The 24,455-nt window shown below is 45.6% G+C and overlaps 1 protein-coding gene across 5 annotated transcripts in view; it reads right to left on the reverse strand.

Annotated features, from left to right (window-relative positions):
- Positions 1–24,310, reverse strand: part of LOC117083389 (kalirin) — a 499,428-nt gene extending 475,118 nt beyond the window's left edge. For all 5 annotated transcript variants that reach the window (XM_033210973.1, XM_033210972.1, XM_033210971.1 and 2 more), the window contains exon 1: positions 22,753–24,310. In XM_033210973.1, the coding sequence (XP_033066864.1) occupies positions 22,753–22,825 (73 nt within the window). In that variant the 5' untranslated portion in view covers positions 22,826–24,310. The remainder of the gene's footprint in view (positions 1–22,752) is intronic.
- Between the last annotated feature and the right edge of the window lie 145 nt (positions 24,311–24,455).

The raw sequence follows: 24,455 nt of genomic DNA on the forward strand, positions 1-24,455 counted from the left end.
GGGGCCTGCCCAGAATCGGAAAGGAAACCAGTGCATAATGGCTGACAGCAGCATACAGGAATCCCCTCTCCAGGCTGTGGACATACCCCTTTGCACCACACTACAGACATAGAACTGCACAAGGCAGCCAGACGACTTGAGGTTTCCACTGACATCCAAAGAAGGACAGACTTCCACTGATCAAATTTCGGGGGATTCCTCTCCTCCCTCAAAAAAAAAAAAAATTCCTTTCAAAAGCTGAGCAATGCCTGTAAAATGCCCCCTCAACTATAGCATACGCAAGACCTGCAAGGCAAGGGGCTGGTAAAAAGTTAAACAACCCTGAAAGGGAGGTTGAAGAACATAGGGTTAAAAGTCCTGACACTTGAAGAGATAAATTGCCTCCTTTGTTCTTAATCTGCACAAAGGCTCTCCAGGAATTCACAAGGCTCTCACCATTCAACCTGACATATAGGAAGGTCACATTAAATCCAACAGCCCAGAAATGGAAAAGTCCGGAGAACAAGGCTTCAGTACTGAGGGTCCTGAAAGGAGTGAATAGGGTGGGTACCTGGGTGCAGAATCAATGCACAGGGATGGAAAAGACTTGGCATGGGGAAAAATGGCACCCACTAGAGTGATTGAAAGAGATGTAAAGCGATTGCCTTCATCCTCTGTACTAAAGAGATTTAGGATGCGATTTTATAGTGCCACCTCTATAGTCAGATCCCATCAAATCTGGAGTTCTATGGCTCTAGGGCCTCCAGGAAACCTAAAGTGGCACGTGATCGTGATCACACACTCAGCCCATGAGTCTGTCAAAGAGGACCTCCACTGGAGAGCTGCCTTGGTCTTTCTCATAGGAAAACCCAAAATCTAAGGGGGGAAATCACAAACAGGCCTATTCAATGCCCAGAATCATGCTAGATAGAGTAATTAAGGTGGTCTGAAAATATGTCTCAGAGAATGATTTCTATGCATAACACGTTGAATAAATACTTCAAAACAAACTAAATAGAATCGAGTGAATGGCTGTAAGGGCTTAGAAACTAGGCCAGGGTAAAGAGAAGAAATTAGATGACCTCCTTTTGGATTCAAGAGACGTGTTTGGTGGCATCAGGAGCGGGGAAGAGGAAACATTCTCGCTAACAGTTGGCAGACTTCTATAAACCCTGCACCCCTCCAGCAGTCAGTTGCCCTGGCTCAAAAACCAGACATTACAATGAGATTCTATGGGAATAACAGAAAATTAAATTGTATAACCAAGTCCTATGCATGCCCTCTGCTAAAAGTGATGCATTACAAAATCTGTTGGCAAATGCTAAAAATCATTTCTGTTATCGATTTATGTAAAAGCTTTTGGCAAATGGAATCCAAACCCCCTTCCCCCAAAAGTAATTGTCACACCAAATACAGTAGAAGTTTAGCATTTTACCCTCTGAGATGAGGAATTCATCCATCTTTTTCTTAAAGTTCAAGGGTCCTGATGTTTAATGGCTGAGTAAGTTATTTGCTATAAACTCCACTAATTAAAAAGCTGTATTCAGCTAGATTATAGATGATAAACTCCTAGAGATCTTTTGGTTGGAACTACTGATAATCACAACCCACAAAGTTAAACTTAAATTTAATAGCTGTTAAACAGGACTTCCAGAAATCCAGGTTTCAGGAAAAGAATACATAACCATTCTCAGGAAGACTGTATCATACAGCTCACAAAGCTCCTACTGCCAAGACACAAATTAGCTCATCAGTGGACAATATAGTCTAGACTACCCTGTTGTACAGGTCAGTTGGCCAAAGTTTCCAATTTAGGAAAGACAGTTTGAAGGTCCCTGGTCTGGTGTCCGGAGTCAGGCAAAATGTGGTAAGGCTGGCTAACTAAGCACCATGAAGATAGGGGCTACCTGTTAGGGAAAGGCCTTACAGGTACATTCCGAGGTCTGCCATAGCTTCAGGGAAGTGTCAGGACTGGAACTGAAGGAAAAACTACCCCAGAGTTCTGTGAAGTTTGCATAGCAGTCAGGTAGGGAAGGAGGATATTTAGCATGTTCTCCATTTGCCTCCAGAGGCTTCTGCAACATTTCATTTTATTTTATTTTTATTTTTAAGTAATGGGGTCTTGCTATGTTGCCCATGTTGATCTTGAACTCCTGGGTTCAAGTGATCCTCCCACCCTGGCCTCCCAAAGTACTGGGATTATAGGTGGGAGCCACAACACACGGCCTCTGCAGCCTTTTAAACAAAGCAGCAAAAGGAAGATATAGAGAAGGACGTGGTACTGCAGCTGATGCTGAAAAGACCCAAGCCTCTCATATGCAGCCATCTCTACCCAGCTTAGGGTTTTCCTGTTGTCTAGAAACAGTCACAAAACATAATGGGAAGGTTAGCTTAAGTATCCAGATGCAGGCTCTGTGGCTTATCTAGAACAATTCTTGACCCAAGCCTGACTTTCCCCTATATCTGAGCCTTGCACTTGGCTAGAGGCCTGGGGATTTTCCCATTTTGCACATGGCAGACACTGTTCCTGGGAAGGGAAAAAAATAATTTGACACAAGCAATCAATCCCACTGGAATGTTTATGCACAACGAGCCAAGCGGAAATGGATCTTAAAGGGAGCAGTTCTGCTAGGTGATGGGAATTTTAATGCTGAAAAATGACATTGTGTTAAGAACCCAACATGACCACAGGAGCACACACATTCATATCCAAAGCATGAGCAACATCGTGTGCATGCACACAGCACATATATGCACACGTAAGCATGCAGACTTGCTCCACTTGTGGGAAAAGTTGTCCGAATATATAATTGTCCAACCATCAGTCACTCTGGGTTTTTTTTTAATCTTTTGTATTCAAAATATGTAAAGAGTTTGAAGAAGGGAGCAGTGCTAAACCCTTTTACAGTAGAAAGCTATAGTAGCATGTGAAGTGTTCCTATACTCCTATGTGATTCCTATGACGTCAGGCTTGGTGAAAGCACCATCAGTCTTCACCCACAACCTAAGCCAAAACCTGGAGATCATCTGAGACTTCACCCACAACCTAAGCCAAAATCTGGAGATTGTCTGAGACTTCACCTCTCCTTCAATCCCAACATCAACTAGACATTAAATCCTGCAGATACCCCTACCATTAAATTGCTTGTATCATCAACTATATTTCAGTAGTTTCCTAACTAGAATTCCTATCTCCAATTTTGTCCTTCCAATGCCATATTATCCCTTCCAAATTATATTTTTTTATTCCATCACTTCAATTCTTAAAGTCTTTTATAACTCTCTAGTGCTTACAAAATAAAACCAAATCCAGAGTTGGGCATATGCTTGGAGTCCCAGCTACTCAGGAGGCTGAGGTGCAAGGATCACTTGAGCCCAGGAGGTCAAGGTTACAGTGAGCTATGATTGTGCCACTGCACTCCAGCCTGTGTGACACAGCAAGACCCCATATCTTTAAAAATAGAATCTAAATCCTAGTATATAAAATCCAACTCCTGAAAAAATCCAAGACCTCATATGTCTCTCTAGTCCCTGTCTCCCTACAATCCTCTAATTCTCCATGATGTTTACACAACTCTCTCCCTTTGCTCACCTTTCTTCCTCTGCCAAGAATGCCTCTCCCCACTCGTCACTATGGATAATGAATCCCTCTTCCAAATGTCATTCAATAATTTCCTACTCTATGACAACCACCATATCCACTAACATAGACTTCATTCCTCGTTTATGTCCACGCTATCAACTACTATAGTCTTATCATATAACTGGAATGCTTTAGTGTACTTTTTAGAATTCTAGTATGTTTCCCTCTACCAAAATGTAAGTTCTCTAAAGCTCTAGAAAATGTGGAATAAAGGAGAGTTCTGCATGGAAGGAAATGTAAGAGAGCCAAGATGGCAGTTTACCCTGTTTCTCCTTTTGAGATGCTGGAGTTGGGCTGCGTTTGCATATACCCTAAGAAAAAAAGAGTCTGGACTGCTTTTTACCATCTTCTGTATCTGATGCAAAAGAATAAAAGTTCAAGGACATGGACTGACAGGAAGATGAATAAGTTAGTCCTCTCTGTATCTTGGAAGAGCCAGAAGAAAGGTGGTCCCTGATGAAGGCATTATCTAGGATGTTCAGGCACACAGACTTAGAATCCAAAAGAAAAGGCTGAGGAAGTGTAGGATTTTTAATGCAGGCCCAGAAACCCCAGAAACATGGTTCTTTGAAAAGAGTCTAAGAACCAAAATAGTGTGAAGGCACTAATTTGCTGACTATCAGGATGATTCTCCCCAAGGGGGTTAGTGCCCCTGTTCACCATATAAGGATGCTGGATCACCTCTGAGTTCTGGCATCAGGAGGACTGACCAGTCTTGAGCTGCAGAAATGAAAGACCTCAAAAGGATAGAAAGTCTCCAGAGAACCAGGCATAAAGGTCCTAAAACCACTTACCACTTGGTTCCTATGCCCCTGGGCTTCCCTGTCCCCCCACCTGCTATCCATTCAGCTCATAATATTGTAGATGGAAGATGCATTAGAGATCTTCTAGCTCAACTCTCCCTTAAGCCTCAGAGAGGGACACACTTGCCCAAGCTCGGCAGTAATAACTGTTCTTCCAAAACCCAGCCCACTGCTCTTTCCACTTGAACCCAATCATCTGACTCTGCCACTTACCTGTTGTGTTACTTTTGCTCCATACTTGCCCCGCCTGGCTTGATTTGCCAGGCTACCAGTTTCTCCCCTCCTTCACGGGGGGCGGGCAGAGTTCCCAGTTTCACCAGTCAAAGTAGAACTACTGCTCACAGCCCCTAGTGCTGTTTGAACTCCATAGCCCTGGATTGAGTACAGTGTATAAAATACAAAAGTTTTCCTGCATCAAAAGAGGTAAAAGAATTTTGGATGAAAACAACAGCAACCAAACAACCACCACCACAGAAGCAGAAGAGCAGGAAATCTAATTCGGGCTTCATTTCTTCCATTGATTTATTACTGATTAAAATTGGTTTTATTTAGCACATCCTTGCTATAGAATATATGTTCATGAAAACCCAAACTGATGTTAAAGGAATTCACTGTATTTGAGAAAATCAAAAGTAACTAGAACTTGTCATTGTCAAAAGTTGAAGAGACTTGGAAAGCAGATCCTAGCAAGGTAAGGAGAAACCAGACCCACTAAAAGCCCTAGCTCAACCATTAGTCATATTAATCAGACGAAAACACCAATGTCTCAGAAAGCAGAATTCAGCCATGCAGCTCTATAATGTAATCCATCTTCACTCCATCATTCTCCTAAGACCAGTAGCTCCTTGAAGACAGAGACTGTGCGATATGCCCCTCTGTACATGATCTGTAACAAGTGCTCACTACATGCTTGCTGGAAGAATCAACAACATCACACCCTTGCATGTTTACATGCAAATAAGCATGTACATGTATATACATGGAATCCCAATGAAGGCAATCTCGGGAGCCTCATTTCTAAACCTTTCTTCCCCCAAATTATTGTTTTAACTAGGGTAATACTTTTTAAAATATAATGTACTTTCCTCTTTTGCATGTCTTTATATATATTTAACCTCCTCCTTACTCTGCCAGAAGCATCTATTTGCCTCAAGGAAGTTTAGGATAGTTATAGCAGCAGGCAAAGAGAAAGCGTCAATGTTCAGCTGTTGACATCCAAAATAGGATTTTTTTAGTATGCAGCTTGAATTCTCAAGCTCCCACTAACATATCAAGATACAGCCTGGGTGGACATGACCATTAAGGTTTTCTTTAAACCAGAGATAGAGAGTACTGAGGATATGACATAGGGGAGATCCCTGCCATAAGGAAAGAGGGACAGCCCTTTTCCTCAGGCATGTGGGGAACATGGGAAAAATTCAGTCTAGATCGGATACCAGGGTCTTAGGCTCCACTATATATACTGCCACCTCAAGGCTCAACCAGAGTTTAGGGAACAGCTTTAGAAATATCCTAATAGTTGTGATGGCACTCACTGAGAACCCTAAGGCTACTCCTGAGGTGTTGAAGGCCTCTAGAAAAATGCCTACCTTTTCACCAATTGTGGTGTGGAGGGGAGAGGATGGTGGTGAACAGATGAAAACACAGCACTGGCCAAGGTGAGTGTCTAGTTAGGGAGCCAAGTGCAGAGGTTCTGTCTTCTCACACTTGGTGCTGAGCATGCTGGGATCCATATACCTCTTTGTTCCCTGCTGATAGTACTCAGTCAGTGACTGGGCAAAGGCCTGGGGTCAGGACTAAGAGGCTGCTATATGTAGGGTCTTTGACCCCATAGGCAAAAAGTAGGACATAAATTTTAGTGCTGGGTATTAGCACAATACTCAAAAAAACAAGAGAGGTCATCAGACCAGCCCTACCTCCATAAAGCAAAGACCAGTGGGATCTAGCTATGTTGCCTTGGCTCCAAGCACCCTTCTTCCTTTGTTCCCATCACTACCACCTAAGTTCATGTAAACACCTCTATGCACTCAGACCCCACTCTGAAGAGAAGTGGAGGAACATGAGAAAAATCTGAGCAACTGAGCAATTTACCTAAAAGAAACAGTCATCCAAAAGAGATTAATCCAGAAAAAAGAATAATATATTATAAACTAGCAAAACGGGGGTGGGGGCTTATCAGAAAGACTGGCTCCACTTTAGAAAATTTGAAAACTACAGTTTCTTTGCACATCTGGGTAATAAGAAGTAAGCGTGCAACTGAACTACACTGTTACCCACCAGAAAGAAAACCTCAGCTATTCTGGCAGTTAGATGAGCTACTCTTCCTCTCTCATACACACGTCTCTTTTCCAAAAGCAAATGGAACATGTCATGAAAAGTTTCACTCCATTTCTAGTGCTGCCAATTTCCTACCAGACATGAAAAAATGTACAGTCCTCAAGTGCAGTACAGGCTGTCACTCCCATCTGAGTTGCCCAGCTCAGCTTTCAACCACACTCAAAACCGAAGGAGACCCCAGAGAAGCAGCTGACAAAATCCCTTTTCAGTTAGTCAGCATTTTGTTTTTCCAAAGCATTTTCTTTCTATCATCTCACTTTATCTCATACTATTCCTATGAGGTATGGCAGGGCAAGTATGTTTACCTCTTTCTTCGAATGAGGAAAGAGAGATCCCATCTGTAAAAACAGGCATATTACCGGGTTTGGCCAAGGTACAGAGCTATTTAGTGGTGGGCAGAATTAGAAACCAAGGTCTCCCGAATGACATCCTTGGAGTCTCCTAGCCAAGAACAGGCTATGGCTTTTGCATACACAATCTAAAGTGCTGCCATAGCTAACTGTGGTATTGGAATTAACTTACATTCAAGTTCAAGAACAGATGCGGCTTTTTTGGCTAATTGAGACTGCAAATCTGGCTCCTAAGGCACACTGAAAAAGAGGTCAAGAATGGCCTCTACCATTTATTTAAATGTCACTAACAAAAGTGTCCTTAAACATTACACAAAAAGTTATCCTTCAGAGAACAGGGACTGGTTGTTCTTCCTCTCTCCTGAGGATAAAGGCAGAGAAAACAGCACAAATCTACAGTTGTCCTACAGTCACCTTTGAACAAGATCAAAAAAATGAATGGCCTTTCTTGCTACTCTTTGGACCAAATAATGTCCCAGAACAAACACCGGTCCACAGAAAATCTGGGTTATAAATGTCTATCATTAGGAGAATGGTTTAATAAAGTAACACATCCTCACAATAGAATGTAACACAACTGTTAAAACAAATGAGGTGGCCGGTCGCAGTGGCTCACACCTGTAATCCCAGCACTTTGGGAGGCTGAGGCAGGCGGATCATGAGGTCAGGAGATCGAGACCATCCTGGCTAACATGGTGAAACCTCATCTCTACTAAAAATACAAAAAAAAAATAATTAGCTGGGCATGGTGGCAGGCGCCTGTAGTCCCAGTTACTTGGGAGGCTGAGGCAGGAGAATGGCGTGGACCCAGGAGATGGAGCTTGCAGTGAGCCGAGATCGCGCCACTGCACTCCAGTCTGGGGAACAGAGCGAGACTCTGTCTCAAAAAGACAAAAAGAACAAAAGAATGAGGTAAAACTATAGGTATTAACATAAAAAAAGTCCATGATTACAAAATGATAAAAATAAGTTGCAGAATAACAGGTATAGCATGATCCTCTTTTTGTTAAATGAAAAAAGCTATTAATTTGTATAAAGATGTATATGCAACAGGTGCATGCGTGTATCTGTTGAATTTATCTAAACATAAGGGAGGAAGAAGGAGAAAGAGTATTCATTCTGACCATATATCTTGTACTTCTGTGTAAATATTTTTTAAAACAGTGTCAATATCTTTACCTCTGCAAACAATGAATGGATCCTCTGTCTTCCTGTATTTCCCCCATATAAAGGTCAATTAGCTTATAAATGTCTTCCTTCAGACATATGTATAGGAATGTATCATATCTTTAAGTTAGTTGGAAAAAATGACCTCATTTTGGAAAAATTCTACCCCCTTCATTTGTTTTTCATCTTAATTCAAAAACCGAAAAACAAACCATAGATCAAGGGAGAGAATTCACACAGGAAAAAGGACTAGAAGGAAATACCTCATATCAGCAAACAGGTTCTCTCTGGGTGATAGAAGAATTACAGTGGCTTTTCTATCCTTTATACCTCATCACATTTTTCAAATGGCCTACAGTTAGCCAGCATTAAAATGATGTTTTATATTTTTAAAAACTTCAACATAAAAAGTGTTCTATCAAGGTATACCTAAAATTGAGTCTCTCTAAATAAAACCTTATTTTACCACTTATTTAAATTATCTCTTAGCTTATAGACGATAAATACATATTAAATGAGTCAATGAATGACTAAAACTCCCTTTCTGATTTTTCTCCAATTAGCCATTATTTTCCTAATTCAACAAGACTATAAACTTCTCAGGGACAAAGATCATGTGATAGCCATTTTCATTAGCCCTCTTAGTATCTGGCATAATACTAGGCACATGGCAGACACTCACTAAATATTGATTAGTTGGTCCATTTGCATGTTTGAACTTTCCTACTTGGGTCTTTCTAAAAGAAGAGTGAATATTTTTCCAGCGCCTGTGAAATATGTGAATATTTATAAGCAAGTGATAAAAGGAGTCCCCTCTAATTAATCCACACAACAGCTGTATTTCACAATGTTGACTTCATAGGTCTTTTGTTTAAAGCAGAATTGCCTGTCCACAAACCAAAACAAAAAGAAACAAAAAAGAAGACACATTTCCTTAGCACAGTGTTTCATTATAAAACTCCCAAATAGCCTAGACACCAATAAGTAGTTTTTTTGAAAAAAAAAAAATTGGGCCAACAAATACTAACAGAGCAAGTAGTATTTGCAAGGTACTAACCTGGGCATTGACAAGAATACAGACAAGTCCAAAGCCAAGGGTGTGTACAACCTACTTGGAGAAATCGGACATAAACATTTTCCAAAGTAGGGCCTTCAAAAGGCCTTAATGCCGTCAATGTTCCATAAGGTTTGGGGAAGAGAAGAGTATTCAAACAAGTGAAGTGCACACCTCATCCTCACCCCAGACATCTCGTCCAAATCACCAGCCAAAAACACTGTTTTTATCCCCGCTCCAGAGTCTCCAGGGCTGAGTAAGAGTCAGAACCAGGCATACTCAGCCCATTCTGAAATCAACTGAACAGATCATTCTTTTATGCAATTCCCACTCATTCTCCAGAAAATGGATCCAATCCATCTCCTCTCTTCCCAGGCTCGCAGCATCTCCCAGTGCTTGCAGATGACCTTGGCTCCCATTCACTAAGATGACTGAGGTTAGCTTAATAAGAGCTCTAGCATCTGACCTGAAAAACACCTGGTCTTTCCACATAGCCACAAAAGATAAGGTGACCATCTATTCCAGAGATAACCTCTTTGCCCACAAATCTCATTCTTTTCTAATTTTGGGGGATGCTGGTACCCACCGTGGTACCCTCTGCTAACGCATATACCACCTTCTAACACTTTGAGTCTCTACCATTGTCTCTTCCTATGACTTTTTCAAACATTCAAAGCTTTTCCTTGATCTGAAAGAAAAAAATAACTTCACTGGACCTGATAACCTTTTAAAATTTTTGAATGAATAATAATATACATGCATAAAACTGCACATATAAGTTTACAGATCATTAAGATTTCATAAAAGATCCCAGCACTTTGGGAGGCCGAGATGGGCGGATCACGAGATCAGGAGATCGAGACCATCCTGGCTAACACGGTGAAACCCCGTCTCTACTAAAAAATACAAAAAATTAGCCAGGCGAGGTGGCGGGCGCTTGTAGTCCCAGCTACTCGGGAGGCTGAGGCAGGAGAATGGTGTAAACCCGGGACGCAGAGTTTGCAGTGAGCTGAGATCTGGCCACTGCACTCCAGCCTGGGTGACAGAGCGAGACTCCGTCTCAAAAAGAAAAAAAAAAAAAATACCCCCAAAATGTCCTCTCACCATCTTATTTGTCTCCTTACTTTTATTACCAAGTTTCTTGAATAGTGGTCTATGCTCATTATTCTTGTTTTTACTACCTTTTCATCCATTTCAGCCCAAGCACTCCCTCTTCAATGAATCTTCCCTACGCCCATCTAGGTCAGGTTGTTGATCCTTCCTCTATACATTAGTGTGCATTCGTCTTTACTGCACTTATCATACTACACTGCAATCATCTGTTTATGTATCAGGCACCCCTCCCCGACAATTAGGCTGTTAACCTCCTTTTGGGAAAGACTATTTATAACTTGTCTGTGTACCTCCAGTGCCTGGCACTTAGTAGGTGCACAGCTGGTGTTTGACACTTCAATAAATGAGTATAAAAATAAATGAAAGATCTGCTCACTGAAATCCAGTACTCTGCTAAAATTGATTAGTTCTTTCTCCAATTCCCATCAAAAGGAATGATACTTAGCTGTCAAAACTCAGTGGTTGGGATCAAGAAGAATGACTAGAAAATTGTACTGTTACAATCTTTGGTTAAGCATCTCTTTACATCCAAGTATCTGAGCATGTTATGTGCCAAAGCACTGGTGTACACAGAAGAGGCTTAAAATCTTGCACCGTCCCTCTGACTTAAAGCTGTGACAGTACTCCCTATGGTGTTCTGTCCTTCCACTGCCACACCCTGACATGGAGTCCTGCCAATCTTTTCCCCAACTGTACCTGGAGCCACTCCTCCCTTTCCCCACCACTTCATTGCAGGACAGTAAGTAGTCAGAGAAAGGAATCCCCCAGGAGCCCAGACCCCTCCTCCTAGCCCTCTTTTGTCACATCCAATTAACCATCTGCCAGTCTCCCAGGTCCCCTTCTAGGCCCACTGTCCAGCTGCCAACTCAATATTGTGCCCCCACCCCATAGATGCCCATTGTCCCTGGGCTGGGTAAGAGTATAAAAGATGGAGATTTTAGCCTCATCCCTAGTCCCTGCCTGTCAAGCCTTGGAATAATTGTAACTGCAAGTTTAAAAATCATAACACTATCTCCATACTGTTATCAAATGAAAGAAGAGAAGGAAGAAAATGAAGAGAAGGAAGAGAAGGAAGAGAAGGAAGGAAGGAAGGAAGGAATCAGTTTTCATGATTTTGAAAATAAAGGGATTCATCTAACTAGTAACATAATCATAATATGTTATACATGTAATATGTGATACTAGTAATATATAGTACCATATTACTAGTAATATACTCCTATTTACATTACTATTCACAATATGAATATAACTATCACAATATATCTACTAACATGAGCAATTTTTTTTCTTCTTTTCTTTTTTTTGAGACAGAGTCTTGCTCTGTTGCCCAGCCTGGAATGCAGTGGCGTGATCTTGGCTCATTGCAACCTCTGCCTCCTGGGTTCAAGTGATTCTCCTACCTCAGCCTCCCAAGTTGCTGGGATTACAGGTGCCCACTGAAAGGTAAGAATTTTTTTACCTATTTTACAGATTTATAAACTAAAGCTTGGAGTAATTATAACTTGCACAAAGTCACAAAGCTAGTAAGTTTCTGTTCCAAGATTCTGTGATTCTGGAACTGGTCTATACTTAAGGAAATTCCCACCTCCTTGTGTTCTAGGCAAGATAAGCCTGGTTCCCCACAATCCATCCTTTGGTGGCAGCAACACCCAGATTCCTACTCGCCAGCCCTCGGGAGGGTCTTTGATTAAATGGGGCTTTTCCTCTTGGGTCGGCCCCTGAAACAAGGGGTAGAAGGAGTGTCTGGGGCCAAGAAAAAGAGTATGGCATATTCTCTTGTGTGAAGGATTTCACTTCATGGAGAAGAATGAGCAAGGGGCTCTTTCATGAGCCCTAGCCTGCTTCCACTTTCTTCTAGGACTTCAAGAGACACTATGGAAACTGGAAATTCATGAGCAAATCCCATCACTGATACAGCACCTTGATGGCCAGACACTGACCCCTCCTAAGTAGGCTGCCCAGATACCATCTTGCCTGAGTTTCCCTCCCTCTCTTCTCTCCTCACTTACTTCTTCCCCACTTGCCTTTCTGACTCATACTCTGTAGGAGGCGATTCTGCAGACCCCACTACAGCCTAGAGCAGTCCCACCTAGGCTTGCAAAAGAAAGCCACCAGCACTTTTAAATGGATTGCTAACTTTAGATCTCCCAGCCTTGCTTCTTAGCTTCTTTGCCCAAGAGCCTTCTAGGGCCACAATAGTTCAGCCCACCCATTTCACAGCTGCCTCAGCTTGCGCTACCCTCCCTAAGCATGGTGCCACTAGTCTCTGAGTCTTCCAGCCAGATGATGCTCTCTCTCCTGGAGCTGTCAATCTGGAACATTGTGCCCACCGGTCCTTGCCAGCCAGCTACTTCACTGAGGTCTGCCTTCCCTCCAGTGTCCAAGAAAGAAGCATCCTCCTCTGGCCCAAAGCTGACCTTGAGATCCACCCCTCCAGGCTCATCCAGGACCTTCCTCTATCAATTACTTCTGTCTTTTCTAAATATTAAGTATCTTCCTCATGCCTGCCTTCTCCCTCTTCCCCATCCCTAGGTATTCGCAGATCTTCTCTCCTAAAAAAAACCTCCCCTCAACTCTGCTCCCCATCTCCAAGTACCTTGCTATTTTTAATCTTCCCTTCACAGTCAAACCTTTCCAAAGAGCCATCTATATGCACTCCCACCACTTCCTCCCCATGCGCTCACTCCTCATTCCCCTTGGAATTTGGATTCCACCTCCCATACACAATTGAAACTGCTATTTCTTTTTTTTTTTTTTTTTTTTTTTTTTTTTTTTTGAGACGGAGTCTCGCTCTGTCGCCCAGGCTGGAGTGCAGTGGCCGGATCTCAGCTCACTGCAAGCTCCGCCTCCCGGGTTCACGCCATTCTCCTGCCTCAGCCTCCCGAGCAGCTGGGACTACAGGCGCCCACCACCACGCCCGGCTAGTTTTTTGTATTTTTTAGTAGAGACAGGGTTTCACTGTGTTAGCCAGGATGGTCTCGATCTCCTGACCTCGTGATCCGCCCGTCTCGGCCTCCCAAAGTGCTGGGATTACAGGCTTGAGCCACCGCACCCGGCCAAAACTGCTATTTCAAAGATCACCAATGATCTCCTAGTCTCCAGAACCAATGGTATTTGCTCAGTTCCCATCTCCCTCAACTTCCCTGCAGCATTAAACCCTGTTGATCACCTGCTTTTCCTAAGTATTGCTCTCTCCTGGTTCTCCTCCAGCCCTTCTGCATCTGTTCTCCCACAGCCCAACGTAGATACCCCTGTATCTACAATTCTGTCTTTGGCACTCTGCCCTTAATTCTGTGTATGCTTTTCATTTATTATATCATCCATTTTGATAGCTCCAGCCACAACTTCTTTCAGATAGCTCCCAAATCTGTATTTCCAGATCTGGCCTCCCTCCAAAGCTCCAGACTCCCTTCATTATCCGCCTACTGAATCCACACCTCCCTTAGCTATTTCACTGACACCTGAAATGCAACATGTCCCAAAGCAAATTCTCCAAATCTCCCCTCTTCCCCTGCCTCCCCACAGCTGCTCCTCCTCTTCCCAGCTCCTGACTTTCATTAAGGGTACCTCTGTTCTCCCAGTCACTCAAACTCTAAACTTTGGAGTAATCTTGGGTTCCTATCTCTTTCTTGACACATCAACATCCAAGATGCCAGGTCCTATAGACTCTACTTCCCGAAGTAACTCATATCCATCCCCTCCTCTCCATTTCTGCTGCTGCTTCTCAAGTTCAGACCCTCCTACTCTATCGTAGTGATCTCCTAACCCATCCCCAACCAACAGTCCCTCCCCTACTCCAATAGGCCCTCCACAGGGCTGCCAGATTTATCTTTCTGATCATGTCATTTTTAGTGGCTTCCCAGAGCCAACTGCTGAAAGACCAAATTCATTGGCCTTCCATTCAACGCCTTCATGATCTAGGAGCCTAGTAAATGTTTGATAAAGCAATCAACTAATCAACCTGGTTGCCACCTCCTGAGTCTCATCTTCCATTGATCCTCCACCAGCCTCCTCTGAGTCACATAAACTGGACCATTTACAGCCCCTAAATATGCTATGAATATTCACACCTCCTTTCAATGCTGTTTTAACCTGGGATCACAACACTTTCTGTCTTCCCTGTCCAAACCATACCAATCATATGTCTCAGATCAAGGAGAAGGAGCCACTCCCTTAAGTGTACAAAGTGTCTGCCACTTTTCACTTATACTTGTTTATCTGTTGCATCCATGTTCCCTAGCTAGTGTCCAGCTCCCTTCTAATAATGTGATGGGGCAGATGGGGAGAAGAGAAAGCTAATTTTACAGTTTCTTCTTTACCTCCCTGAATTAATTCCTCTGTCCACCCATTTGATTCTTTCTGTTCCCTTTCTCCTAGGCAGACACAATTTCAAGCAGCTCTATTGATCCAACAGCTCTGTGGCTGTCAGTCATTTCCTAGTTATTTTTGCTGCCAATCATTCATGCACAAAGGAGTGGCAGGAGGAGTCTGAACTGCACGCAGACAGAGAAAAGGCAGGAAGGGCCTGATTCTCTGTGCACACCTGAGGCTCAGCAGAAGTAAGAAGCAAGAACCTTCTCCAGATGGATCGAGCCACATGCCCCATGACCCGGACAGGGACTGGGGCACTGGCATTCTTATACTTATGCAGAGGAGGAGAAAACAGGGGTCCCCTGACCTGCTGTAAAAGGGTGACCCATCCAGTCCCCTTGGGAAACCACAATGAGAATAACTGCATCTCTTCCTGGACTGGAAAGGTCCCATGGAAGTCAGATTAAATAAGACAATACTTGTCAGAAGAGGCACCTAGAGTAACAGAATGTTCAATTTGGAAAGATCTATGTATTTTTGGATAGCACTGTACAACTTATAAAGACTTTTCAGATACAGTATCTTATTTGAGTCTCTCAGGAGCTCTGTAAGGGAAGGGTCGGGGCAGGGGAGCTATTATCCTCATCTTACACAGATGTTAAAGTCATTTGCCCAAGTTATTCATGTAAGTAGAGAGCAAAATGGAGTGTTTACCTCCTGCTCTATTGTCTGGCCTTCTCAGCCTCCTTCATAGACTTTTTCCTCCCCTTTTAACCCCTTATATCCAAGTGCTCCCAGAGGGTGTATATTTACATCAATTTCCATTCCTGTTCTACGTTCTGTTTGTAATGGCTTTATATACTCCCATAGCATGCGTGGTACATGACTATAGTAAACACTTGATAAATATTTTTCAAACAAATGATTTAATGAATGAATGAAAGAGAGCCGAGGCCCAAAACCTAGCCTTCTGACGCCACACACAGGCTCCCTGCACTGCATCATGTTGCCTCTCTGGCACCCTCTCACATCCCATGTCAAAAGCCCTGCCCAGCACGCCTTCAAGAGACCTTCAGCCTCTGTTCATCACATTCAATAATTAAAACAGCAGAAACAACAGGGATAACTAAGATTTCTTGTGCTTCTACTGTGTCAGAGACCGCTAGATGCTCCATACATGTTTTTTTTTTCCTAGTTAATCCTCTCAACCTGTGAAACAAGCTTTATCAGTCCCATTTTGCAGAAGATGAGGATGAGAGATACTAAATAATTAATGCAAGATCCTACCCCTAGTTAGTGCTGAACCTATTCCATCCAAAGCCTATCATCCTCTGGCTATTCCAGGGTTTCTCCATCTCAGCATTACTGACATTTTGGCACTGGATAATTATTTGTTGTCCTGTGCATTGTAAGATGCTTAGCAGCACCCTTGACCTTTATCCACTAGATGCCAGTAGCAAACCTTCCCCAGGTTATGACACACACACAAAAAAATGTCTCCAGGCATTGCTAAATGTTCTGTGATGGGAGGTGGGAAGGGGAGAATTACCCTTGTTGAGAACCACTGGGCTATACCATACTGCCCACCTCCAATCCAGCAGTAAACTATCAAATACCAGAACTAGAGAAAACTTTGGAAAGTAAAGAGTGTTCAATTCCAACATCTAAGAAAAACCTCTAGTTCACCCGTTATAGTGTTTTACTGATTTTATTTATAGTCAGGAAGATTTTCTTACATATCAGCTAATTTCTTTCTGTAGCTTCAGTTTATTCTAAAACCGCCTTTCATCCCTCAAGGGATTATCAAATACGACGGGAGAGAATGTACCAGTAATAAAGTTATTGGTGATTTGTGGCACAAGGATGAAGCAAAGCTTGCCAAATCTTATAGAGGTGGACCTGGATGTCACTGATATGTTCTAAAATATATTAATAGTAGAAATAGCCTATACAAAATATAGCATTAGAAATATTAACAACATTCCCTCTCCAGAACCACAAAGTCTTCCCAATACTCCCTCAAAGGCTCCTGAAAAATGGGGTGACCAAAAGCCCAGTTCATAATGGGTGAAAGTGGAGGAGATCAAGAAGGGACAATAAGCATTAAATTAAGCATTGTGTTTACACTCTGGAGCATCAAGCATAACTTGAAAAAAAAAAGATGTTTTTCCTTTGCTGCAAAAGAAAGCTCAGGAAGAAAGAGACTCCTCCCTTTTTAGGTACCTGGCAATCTACAGACTGGGCGGTGATATTTACTCAAAGAATTGCGTACAGGCCGGGCGCGGTGGCTCAAGCCTGTAATCCCAGCACTTTGGGAGGCCGAGATGGGCGGATCACGAGGTCAGGAGATCAAGACCATCCTGGCTAACACGGTGAAATCCCGTCTCTATTAAAAAAATACAAAAAAACGAGCCAGGCGAGGTGGCGGGCGCCTGTAGTCCCAGCTACTCAGGAAGCTGGGGCAGGAGAATGGCGTAAACCCGGGAGGCGGAGCTTGCAGTGAGCTGAGATCCGGCCACTGCACTCCAGCCTGGGCCACAGAGCGAGACTCCGTCTCAAAAAAAAAAAAAAAAGAATTGCGTACAAACATAAATTGTTATTCCAAAATCTCCTTTCTATATGATCTGGACATGACAACAGTTTAAGTTTCCCTATCTAGATGTGATAGGATTCTTATTTAAGAAAAAAGTTTAAGGAATCATACAGAGAATACAAACAAACCATCACTTAGATTCAATAGCTGCTTATATTTTGCCAAGTTTGCTTTATATTGTGAGGAGGCATTTTTTGATTAATCACAAGGTTTTAAAAAGATCCTTTTTCTTACCTCCAAAGAACAAATAACTTCAACAGGGGAGACAAGTCTTCATGTATGAAAAGGCTAAATAACAATATAATACTGATGAAGTGAGAAAATGAGTGCAGACAGTGAGTAATTTAAAGGGCTGTCATTGTGAGCTGTGAAAGCTCCCTGAAGAAGGTAGGGCTCAAGTCTTAAAGACTGTGTTGGATTTGGAGGGTGCGGGGGTGGTTGATCCAAGGAGATTGTGAATGCAGGCGCCCTTGGGCAGTGTGTGGAGAGCAGCCTGGCTAGAGCTCAGCTGTGAGGTCGACACTTGACCCTGAAGGCACTAGGGGGTCAATGAAGGTCCAAGTGGCAAGCAGTGGTGTGATGAAAGTAGTGCTTTAGGAAGTGTAAAGTGTCTGCAGGTCCAACTTAGAGTGGGGCTAAGGGAACAGCTTCTAAGGGATGAGAATGAGGGCCAGGAAAGGAGTCCATTGGGGGGCATATGGGGCCTGGCCTGGGGCCATGTCCTGTGGATGAACAACAAGGGCTAACTATGAAAGATAATCCAACAGGGTTTGTTGGAGGAGAGAGATTCCTCACAGGCAATACCAAGGTTTTAAATATCATGACTGGAAGAGTGAAGATGTCACTTATAGAATTAAGAAAGTCAAGAGGAAAAGCTAGTTTGGAAAGCTGGAAAGACAGAGTTGAGTTTGAGATTGGCTGAAGCCCAAGTAACCACAAACACTTCAACTGAAAATGTCTAGAGTCACAGAACCAATGCTCAACAGAAGGACAGAGGTAGAAAATATCTCCACATCACTCGCTTTTCATTTATCTTCTTACTTTTTTTCCTTTGCACCTTAAAGAAAAAGGTTTTTCTGCTGGGCACCAAAGCTAAGCTCTTACTTTTGTTAGGAAACCGATTCTTATCTCATTTCTTCAGGTATCAAACTCTACACTTGTTCTAGCCTCCTCAGTTTTTCATCTCCACACATTTTCTCCCTGCCACCTCCAAATCTGCTGTGACTCTAACAAAAAACAAAAATTCCTTTTCTAGATACTAATGTCCCTTCTGGCTAAGCACACACCTCTTTTTCCTTTCACTGATAAACTCTGCAAGTAGCTGATTACCACTCACCACCCCAAATCCCTCCTCTGAACACCTCTTCTAATCGTGTGCTCCTGGAGCGTGCAGGCTCTTTCTTTCTTTCATCATGCCCCAGCACTCCTCCTGCTCAACCTGTCTGCAGGCTGTCATCACATCAGAGCCCACACTGACTCCCTGGGGTCTCCAGGATCAAGTCTCCTCTGCTGCCACTTCTGCAATAAGAACTTCTACCCCAAAATCTCACTTTCGCCCTTCCCTTTCTTCCTCTACTCCTTCCCTCTGAGAGCAGATGCATTCACAAAGCTTCAGCTGCATCCAACCTTCCAAATCAACATCAACAGCCCTAGCCTCCAGCCCATGCTCCTGTCTTGGGTCTCACATTTCCAACTGCTGACAAAACAACTCCACCTGGATTTCCCTGAGTCGCCCCCCATGCTTCATGTCCAAAGCTAACATTATTATCTGCCCTGCAAAACCAGTTCCTGTCTTCAACCAGCCCACACCTGTCCATCAGTCAGACACTGTCAGTCCTCTGGGCTCCTCAACCCACATACTTCAGTTTCCTCATGGGTTTCATTTTCCTCTCCCTCATCAGTAGATTATTAACAAGTCCCCACATTCATACCTCTAAAAATGTGTCTCGAGGTCATCCCTGACTCCCCATCCTTTCTGCCACCAACCCAGACCAAGGCTCCTCCCCCTCAGCTCCGGATCACTTTTGCATCTCCCTAGATTCTACCCTTCTTTTGTCCACTTATTCAATCATATTACCCCAGATTAACCTTTCCAAACACTTTCTTCATGATGTGTCATTGCTCAAGAATCCATAATTCAGTAGGGACTGCCTCTGAATCAAATCCAATCTCCACTCTTGTGCTTTCAAGACTCTCCCTATTTGACCCTGCCCACTTCTCCAATCATGCTTCCCACTCCTCACTAACCTACATCTTCCTCTGTGTCAGCCCAGGCTCTTCAATGCCCAAACTCCCATGTGCCACTGCCCATTCTTCATTCACCCTTCAAGGACCACCCTAGGTTCCACCTCCCCTGTATTTCTGCCAACTTTTTAACTTGTAGCACCACAATGCTTAGCAATTAATCTTTAATTGAACAGTAATTGTCATTATTCTTCAAAATTTGATAACACAGACCACTTCAAATATTTCTTTTGTGTTCCACAGCACCCTGGACAGCAGAAGGCTCTAGTGAGAAATGAATAGTTATTTTTGATTGGCTGGTCAATTGGTTTCTGGTCCCAGTTATCAGTTCCCATATCTCCCTTCCTCTGGCTCCTAAGTATGATCAATAAAATTATTGTAACGCACTTTCTCAGGCTTGGCACAGAGAATTCCCAGGAAGACAATCTGGAGTCTACCAATCTAGAATCGTAGGTTTGGTAGGGTGGGGTGTCTGTGTCCACGTGCACACAGGGAAGTGAGATTTAGGGAATCTAGCTTAACCAATTGGTCAAGGGATTGAAATACTAAAATAATCAGGAGATGACAAGGAACCAAAATGACAGAATAATTTGAAACATGCCTAATTAGAAGCACAGTACGCCAGAATTTTGACAAAGCAATTTCCAGTTCGGTCCTTGTGCATATAAAATTTTCCATCAGAAAGAAAGGGGTAACCCTGGTATTAGGGAGCTAAACAGTGAAAACACATGGACACAAAGAGAGGAATAACAAACACAGGAGACTACTTGAGGGTGGAGGGTGAGCGGACAGAGAAAACCAGAAAAAATACTTGTCAGGTACTATGCTTATTACTGAGGTGATGAAATAATCTGTATACCAGACCCCTGTGACACACAGTTTACCTATATAACCTGCACTTCTACCCCTGAACCTAAAAATTAACAACAAAAAAAGAAGAATCCCCAGCAAAAGCCTAGGCTAGAGACCACAAGTGTGGTGAGAGTCAGTGAGCCAAGCATAGAGGGTCACACAGGGTGGATGTAGTCCTTGACCTATCCCCTCTTGCAACATGTTACAGGTCATCAGTCATTTCCAGCCTTATGCACCAAGGACTTAACCTTTCTCTGATACTAAGTGCACGTTCAGCCACTGGGCTGCCCAAGGAGGAGGGAGAATATCCCCAACATAGGAGTCCCACAGGAGACTGACCCCAGTCTGCTATTTATTTTGTGATTTGAGCCAGGGTTCGATAATGTGTGCCATATATTGTGTTTTGAAAGGCCCTGGGAAAAGTTACACATTGGACTATTATTGGCCATTAACACCATTAACACTGTGTCAATTTATTGTCAGAAATAAACAAGCCTCCAGGAACTGAGCTCTGCTACAGGTGCCTGGAACAGAAAATGAACAGGACCTAGTGTTTGGATGATACAAAGGGGAAAGAGGAGTGGGCACCAAAAGGTAAAAGTGGGGTCCTGAAAGGAAGGTGGAAAGGCTCACACTTCAAGATTTTTCCCCCAGAGCTAAGAAAATGCAGACTTTTGCCCCAGTTGGGAGGCAAGCGGGATCAGCTGGGTTTTTGATTGACCGGTCAATTTGTTTCTAGCCCCAGTTATGAGTTCCCATATCTTCCCTCCTCTGCTTCATAATGAGTATTTCTGGATATCACTTAGCCCCCAGAACCTTGTCCCTAGATTCCACCTCTTTAGAATCCATGTTTTTGGGTGCTGGGCTGTTTGTGTATGAGAGAGAAGAAAGCAGAGAGAGAAAATATAATCCATGTCTCAGGAAGAGGAAGAAGGGAAGGAAGGAGGAAGAGAAGAAAGGTAGGCTTAGACCTGGGAAGCAGAATAGAACGACAGGGGCTCCCTCTGATTTCCCCAGACCCTGGCAGCAGCTCCTGTCCTCCAGCTTTTTCCTCTGCACATCAACTAGAGAATGAACATATGAGCCAATCAAGTCTTGACTTCCAAAGCCACAAGTCTCCCCCGCAAAGCACCCCACCCCCTTCCCTAGAGATGACCTCCAGGGCAAAGTAACAGGGTTAGGAAACAGATGGATGTGCAGAGACCCTCCAGAGCTAACCTGACCCGTGACCCCCACCAGTTCACGTCCTCTAATCCAACTTTCCAAAAGGGAGAGCAGATGCATGGGGACCCGGTAACTTACTGGACTCTTTGGGACAAAGATTCCAGACAAAATGGTTTCAGACATGTGGGCAGATGGGGAGCTACACAGAGAAGCTGGTGGAAGCCACAGGTACAGGGAGATGGGGAATCCCCGGCCATCAGAGAAACAGGGTCACAGGTGGTGGAAAACGAGGATGGTCAGTACCGGTTCCAGGGAGGGACTGTGTAGTCAGGGAGCAGGAGGAGCAATGGGTCGGGACATGGACGATGGCAGGGGCGCAAAGAGCTAGAAAGACATCTCAGGGCTCTACACCTCACAGCAAGCAGAGACTTAGTGGGTGTGTATGAGAGGGACGCTAACTCACACTTCCAGGAATGAGTAATTCTTAAGAATAGCTCCTCCGTTCCCAGAACTGAAGAGGAGGACAAGGGGAAGGTCCGAGGCGCCCACCGCCCTGCCAGCCGGGTCTGCCTCTCAAGTCAGAGGGGCCGGCTCCCCACACGCACCAGGCAGAACCGATGGGGTCCGCCCCGCTCCTGTCAGTCTGCAGCCGGCGCGGCTCCGGGTCCCCGCCGCCCCTCTGTGCACATCAGGGCCCCGGGCCCCCGACGGCGAGGAGGGGTGCCTGCCCAGGGCTGCCGCCCGGAGCCCCGCTGACAGGCACGGGGGAGGGGGAGCCAAGGGAGGGGCCGGGACGCCGGTAGCCGGAGCGGCGCGCTGCAAAGTGAGCCAACACCGCCCATCTCCGCGCTCCGGGAGAAGGCGGCCCGAGGGGACCGCCTCCCGCCTCCCCAACACAGACTCCCGCAACTGGGATGAAGGCGGAGGGGCGCGGAGTTCCCAGCCCCCACGCCCTCCCCAAACGCAGCCAGCACTGCCATAACAACCAGAATCTCGGCAACTCCCGCCCCGACGCCGAGGGGCCACTGCCCCCCAACACGCACACGGCAGCAACAGCCCTCCTTCCCCAAACTTGTCCGAGACGCCGCGTCCGAGGCAGCAGCCTTCAGCCCCGGCCCCCCGCGCCCTTCCCAGCTTACCTGTCCGGAAAAAGGCGTCCACGTCCGAGTCGGCTGCTCCTCCTTCCTCTGCTGCTCCCTCAGGGGGGTTCATGACTGTGGGAGGGCGTCTGAGGGCAGCTGGGGGCCGGAGAAGCCTGGGGCCGAGGGCTGCTGGGCGCCCGATGGGCGGAGGGCGCGGGGCGCAGCGGCCGCGGCCGCAGAGCTGGCGGCCGGGGGGCTTCGAGGGCAGGCGCTGGGCGGTGAGGCTGGGGCAGAGAACGCCGAGCCTCCCTCAGGCGGAGGCGCGCGGCGGGCTAGGGGTGCCTGCCGCCAGCTCCCCCATGGTACCCCTTCCCCAGGGCGCTGGCCGCCTGCTGTCTGGCTGGGGCCGGGAACCGAGGCCGAGGTGCGGGCTGCCTGGGCGCCCGCTGTCCCCCAGCAGCGGCAGCTGGCTCTCCTGCTCGCCCGTCTGCCTGTCTCTATTGTTCAGCCCTGCTCCGCTCTCTCCTCTTTATTTTTCCTCCTCCCTCCCACCCTCCCTGTCTCTCTACCTCCTCCCTCCCTCGCTCACTCGCTCACTCGCTACCTCCCTCCTTCGCTCGCTCGCTCGCTCGCTCTCTGGCTCCCCCTCTGGCTCCCGCCGCCGCCGCCGCCTCCCCAGCTCCTCCCCCGGCTCCCGCTCCCTCAGTCCTGGCCAACAATGACCCCTGGAGCGCCGAGCTGAACTGAAGCTCTGGCCCGGGCCGAGGGCTCGCTGCGGGCCCCCGGCGGCGCCGACGCCCCCTGTCCCAGCTTCCCCGCGCCGGCCTCCCGGGGAGCGAAGCCTGAGTCCCGAGCTATTGTTCGAGGCTGTGCTAGGCCGGCTTCCTGAGCTCGGCAGGAAAAGCCCGGGCGGAGGAGGGGGCGGGGCCGCCGGGCGAGCCCGGGGCTGCAGGGCGCAAGCCAGGCTAGTCCGGGGGCTCTACGGCCCGGGCGCTGCGCGCTCAGCTTCTACGCTCGCGACGCCGGTGCTCCACCCGGCCCCGCGGCCACCTCCTCCGCCCACTCCACTCCCAGGTGTATGAGGGGAACACCAGGCTGCCCGCCCGCCTTCTCCGGATCTTCAGATCGGTCCCCAAGCTGGACTGACCTGTCCCTACAGGCCGGCCTTTCTTCCCCTCCTTCCTGATGAACTCTCTTCTGTCTCCCTGCCCTCCTGAGCCTCTCACATTTTCCTCACCAGCTCGCCACAGTTTCTCTCCTTTTTGTCTCTTCTCGTCCTTTTCCCCTTTTCAGCGCCCCTTTAAACATCTCCGCCTGTCTCTGTGACTCTTTGTCCAGTTTAATGCTCCTGTGATGTCTCCCTGCCTATCTCTCCCTCCCTCGGTCACTCTCTTGTCCCTCGTCTGTCTCTGTCCTGCCTCCGTACTTGGCCCGTATCTCCGTGCTCCTCTTGGACAGCTGTCAAAACTCTCTAATCCCTGGGGCCTTCTCGGTTTTGTTCTTCTCCCTCATGTGAATGGAGAGATCCAGTTGGCCAGGAGAAAGGAGGTGTTACAGCAAGCTGAATTTCAATTAAAGTGGGAAGAGGGCCTGGGGAGGAGTGGGGATGACTGCAAAAAAGAAAACAGATGCTGTATGGGGTAATTAATGCGGTGATTGTATTGTGCCCATCGGTTTTTAAGTAATAATTAAACAATAATTATCCAGTAGTGTGTTTGTGGTTCTAGTGACTGCAGAGCCCACCAAACAGAGGGTCTTTA

The sequence above is a fragment of the Trachypithecus francoisi genome, unplaced genomic scaffold (genome assembly GCF_009764315.1).
Source record: "Trachypithecus francoisi isolate TF-2019V2 unplaced genomic scaffold, Tfra_2.0 Lachesis_group0, whole genome shotgun sequence".
Taxonomy (NCBI): Eukaryota; Metazoa; Chordata; class Mammalia; order Primates; family Cercopithecidae; genus Trachypithecus; species Trachypithecus francoisi.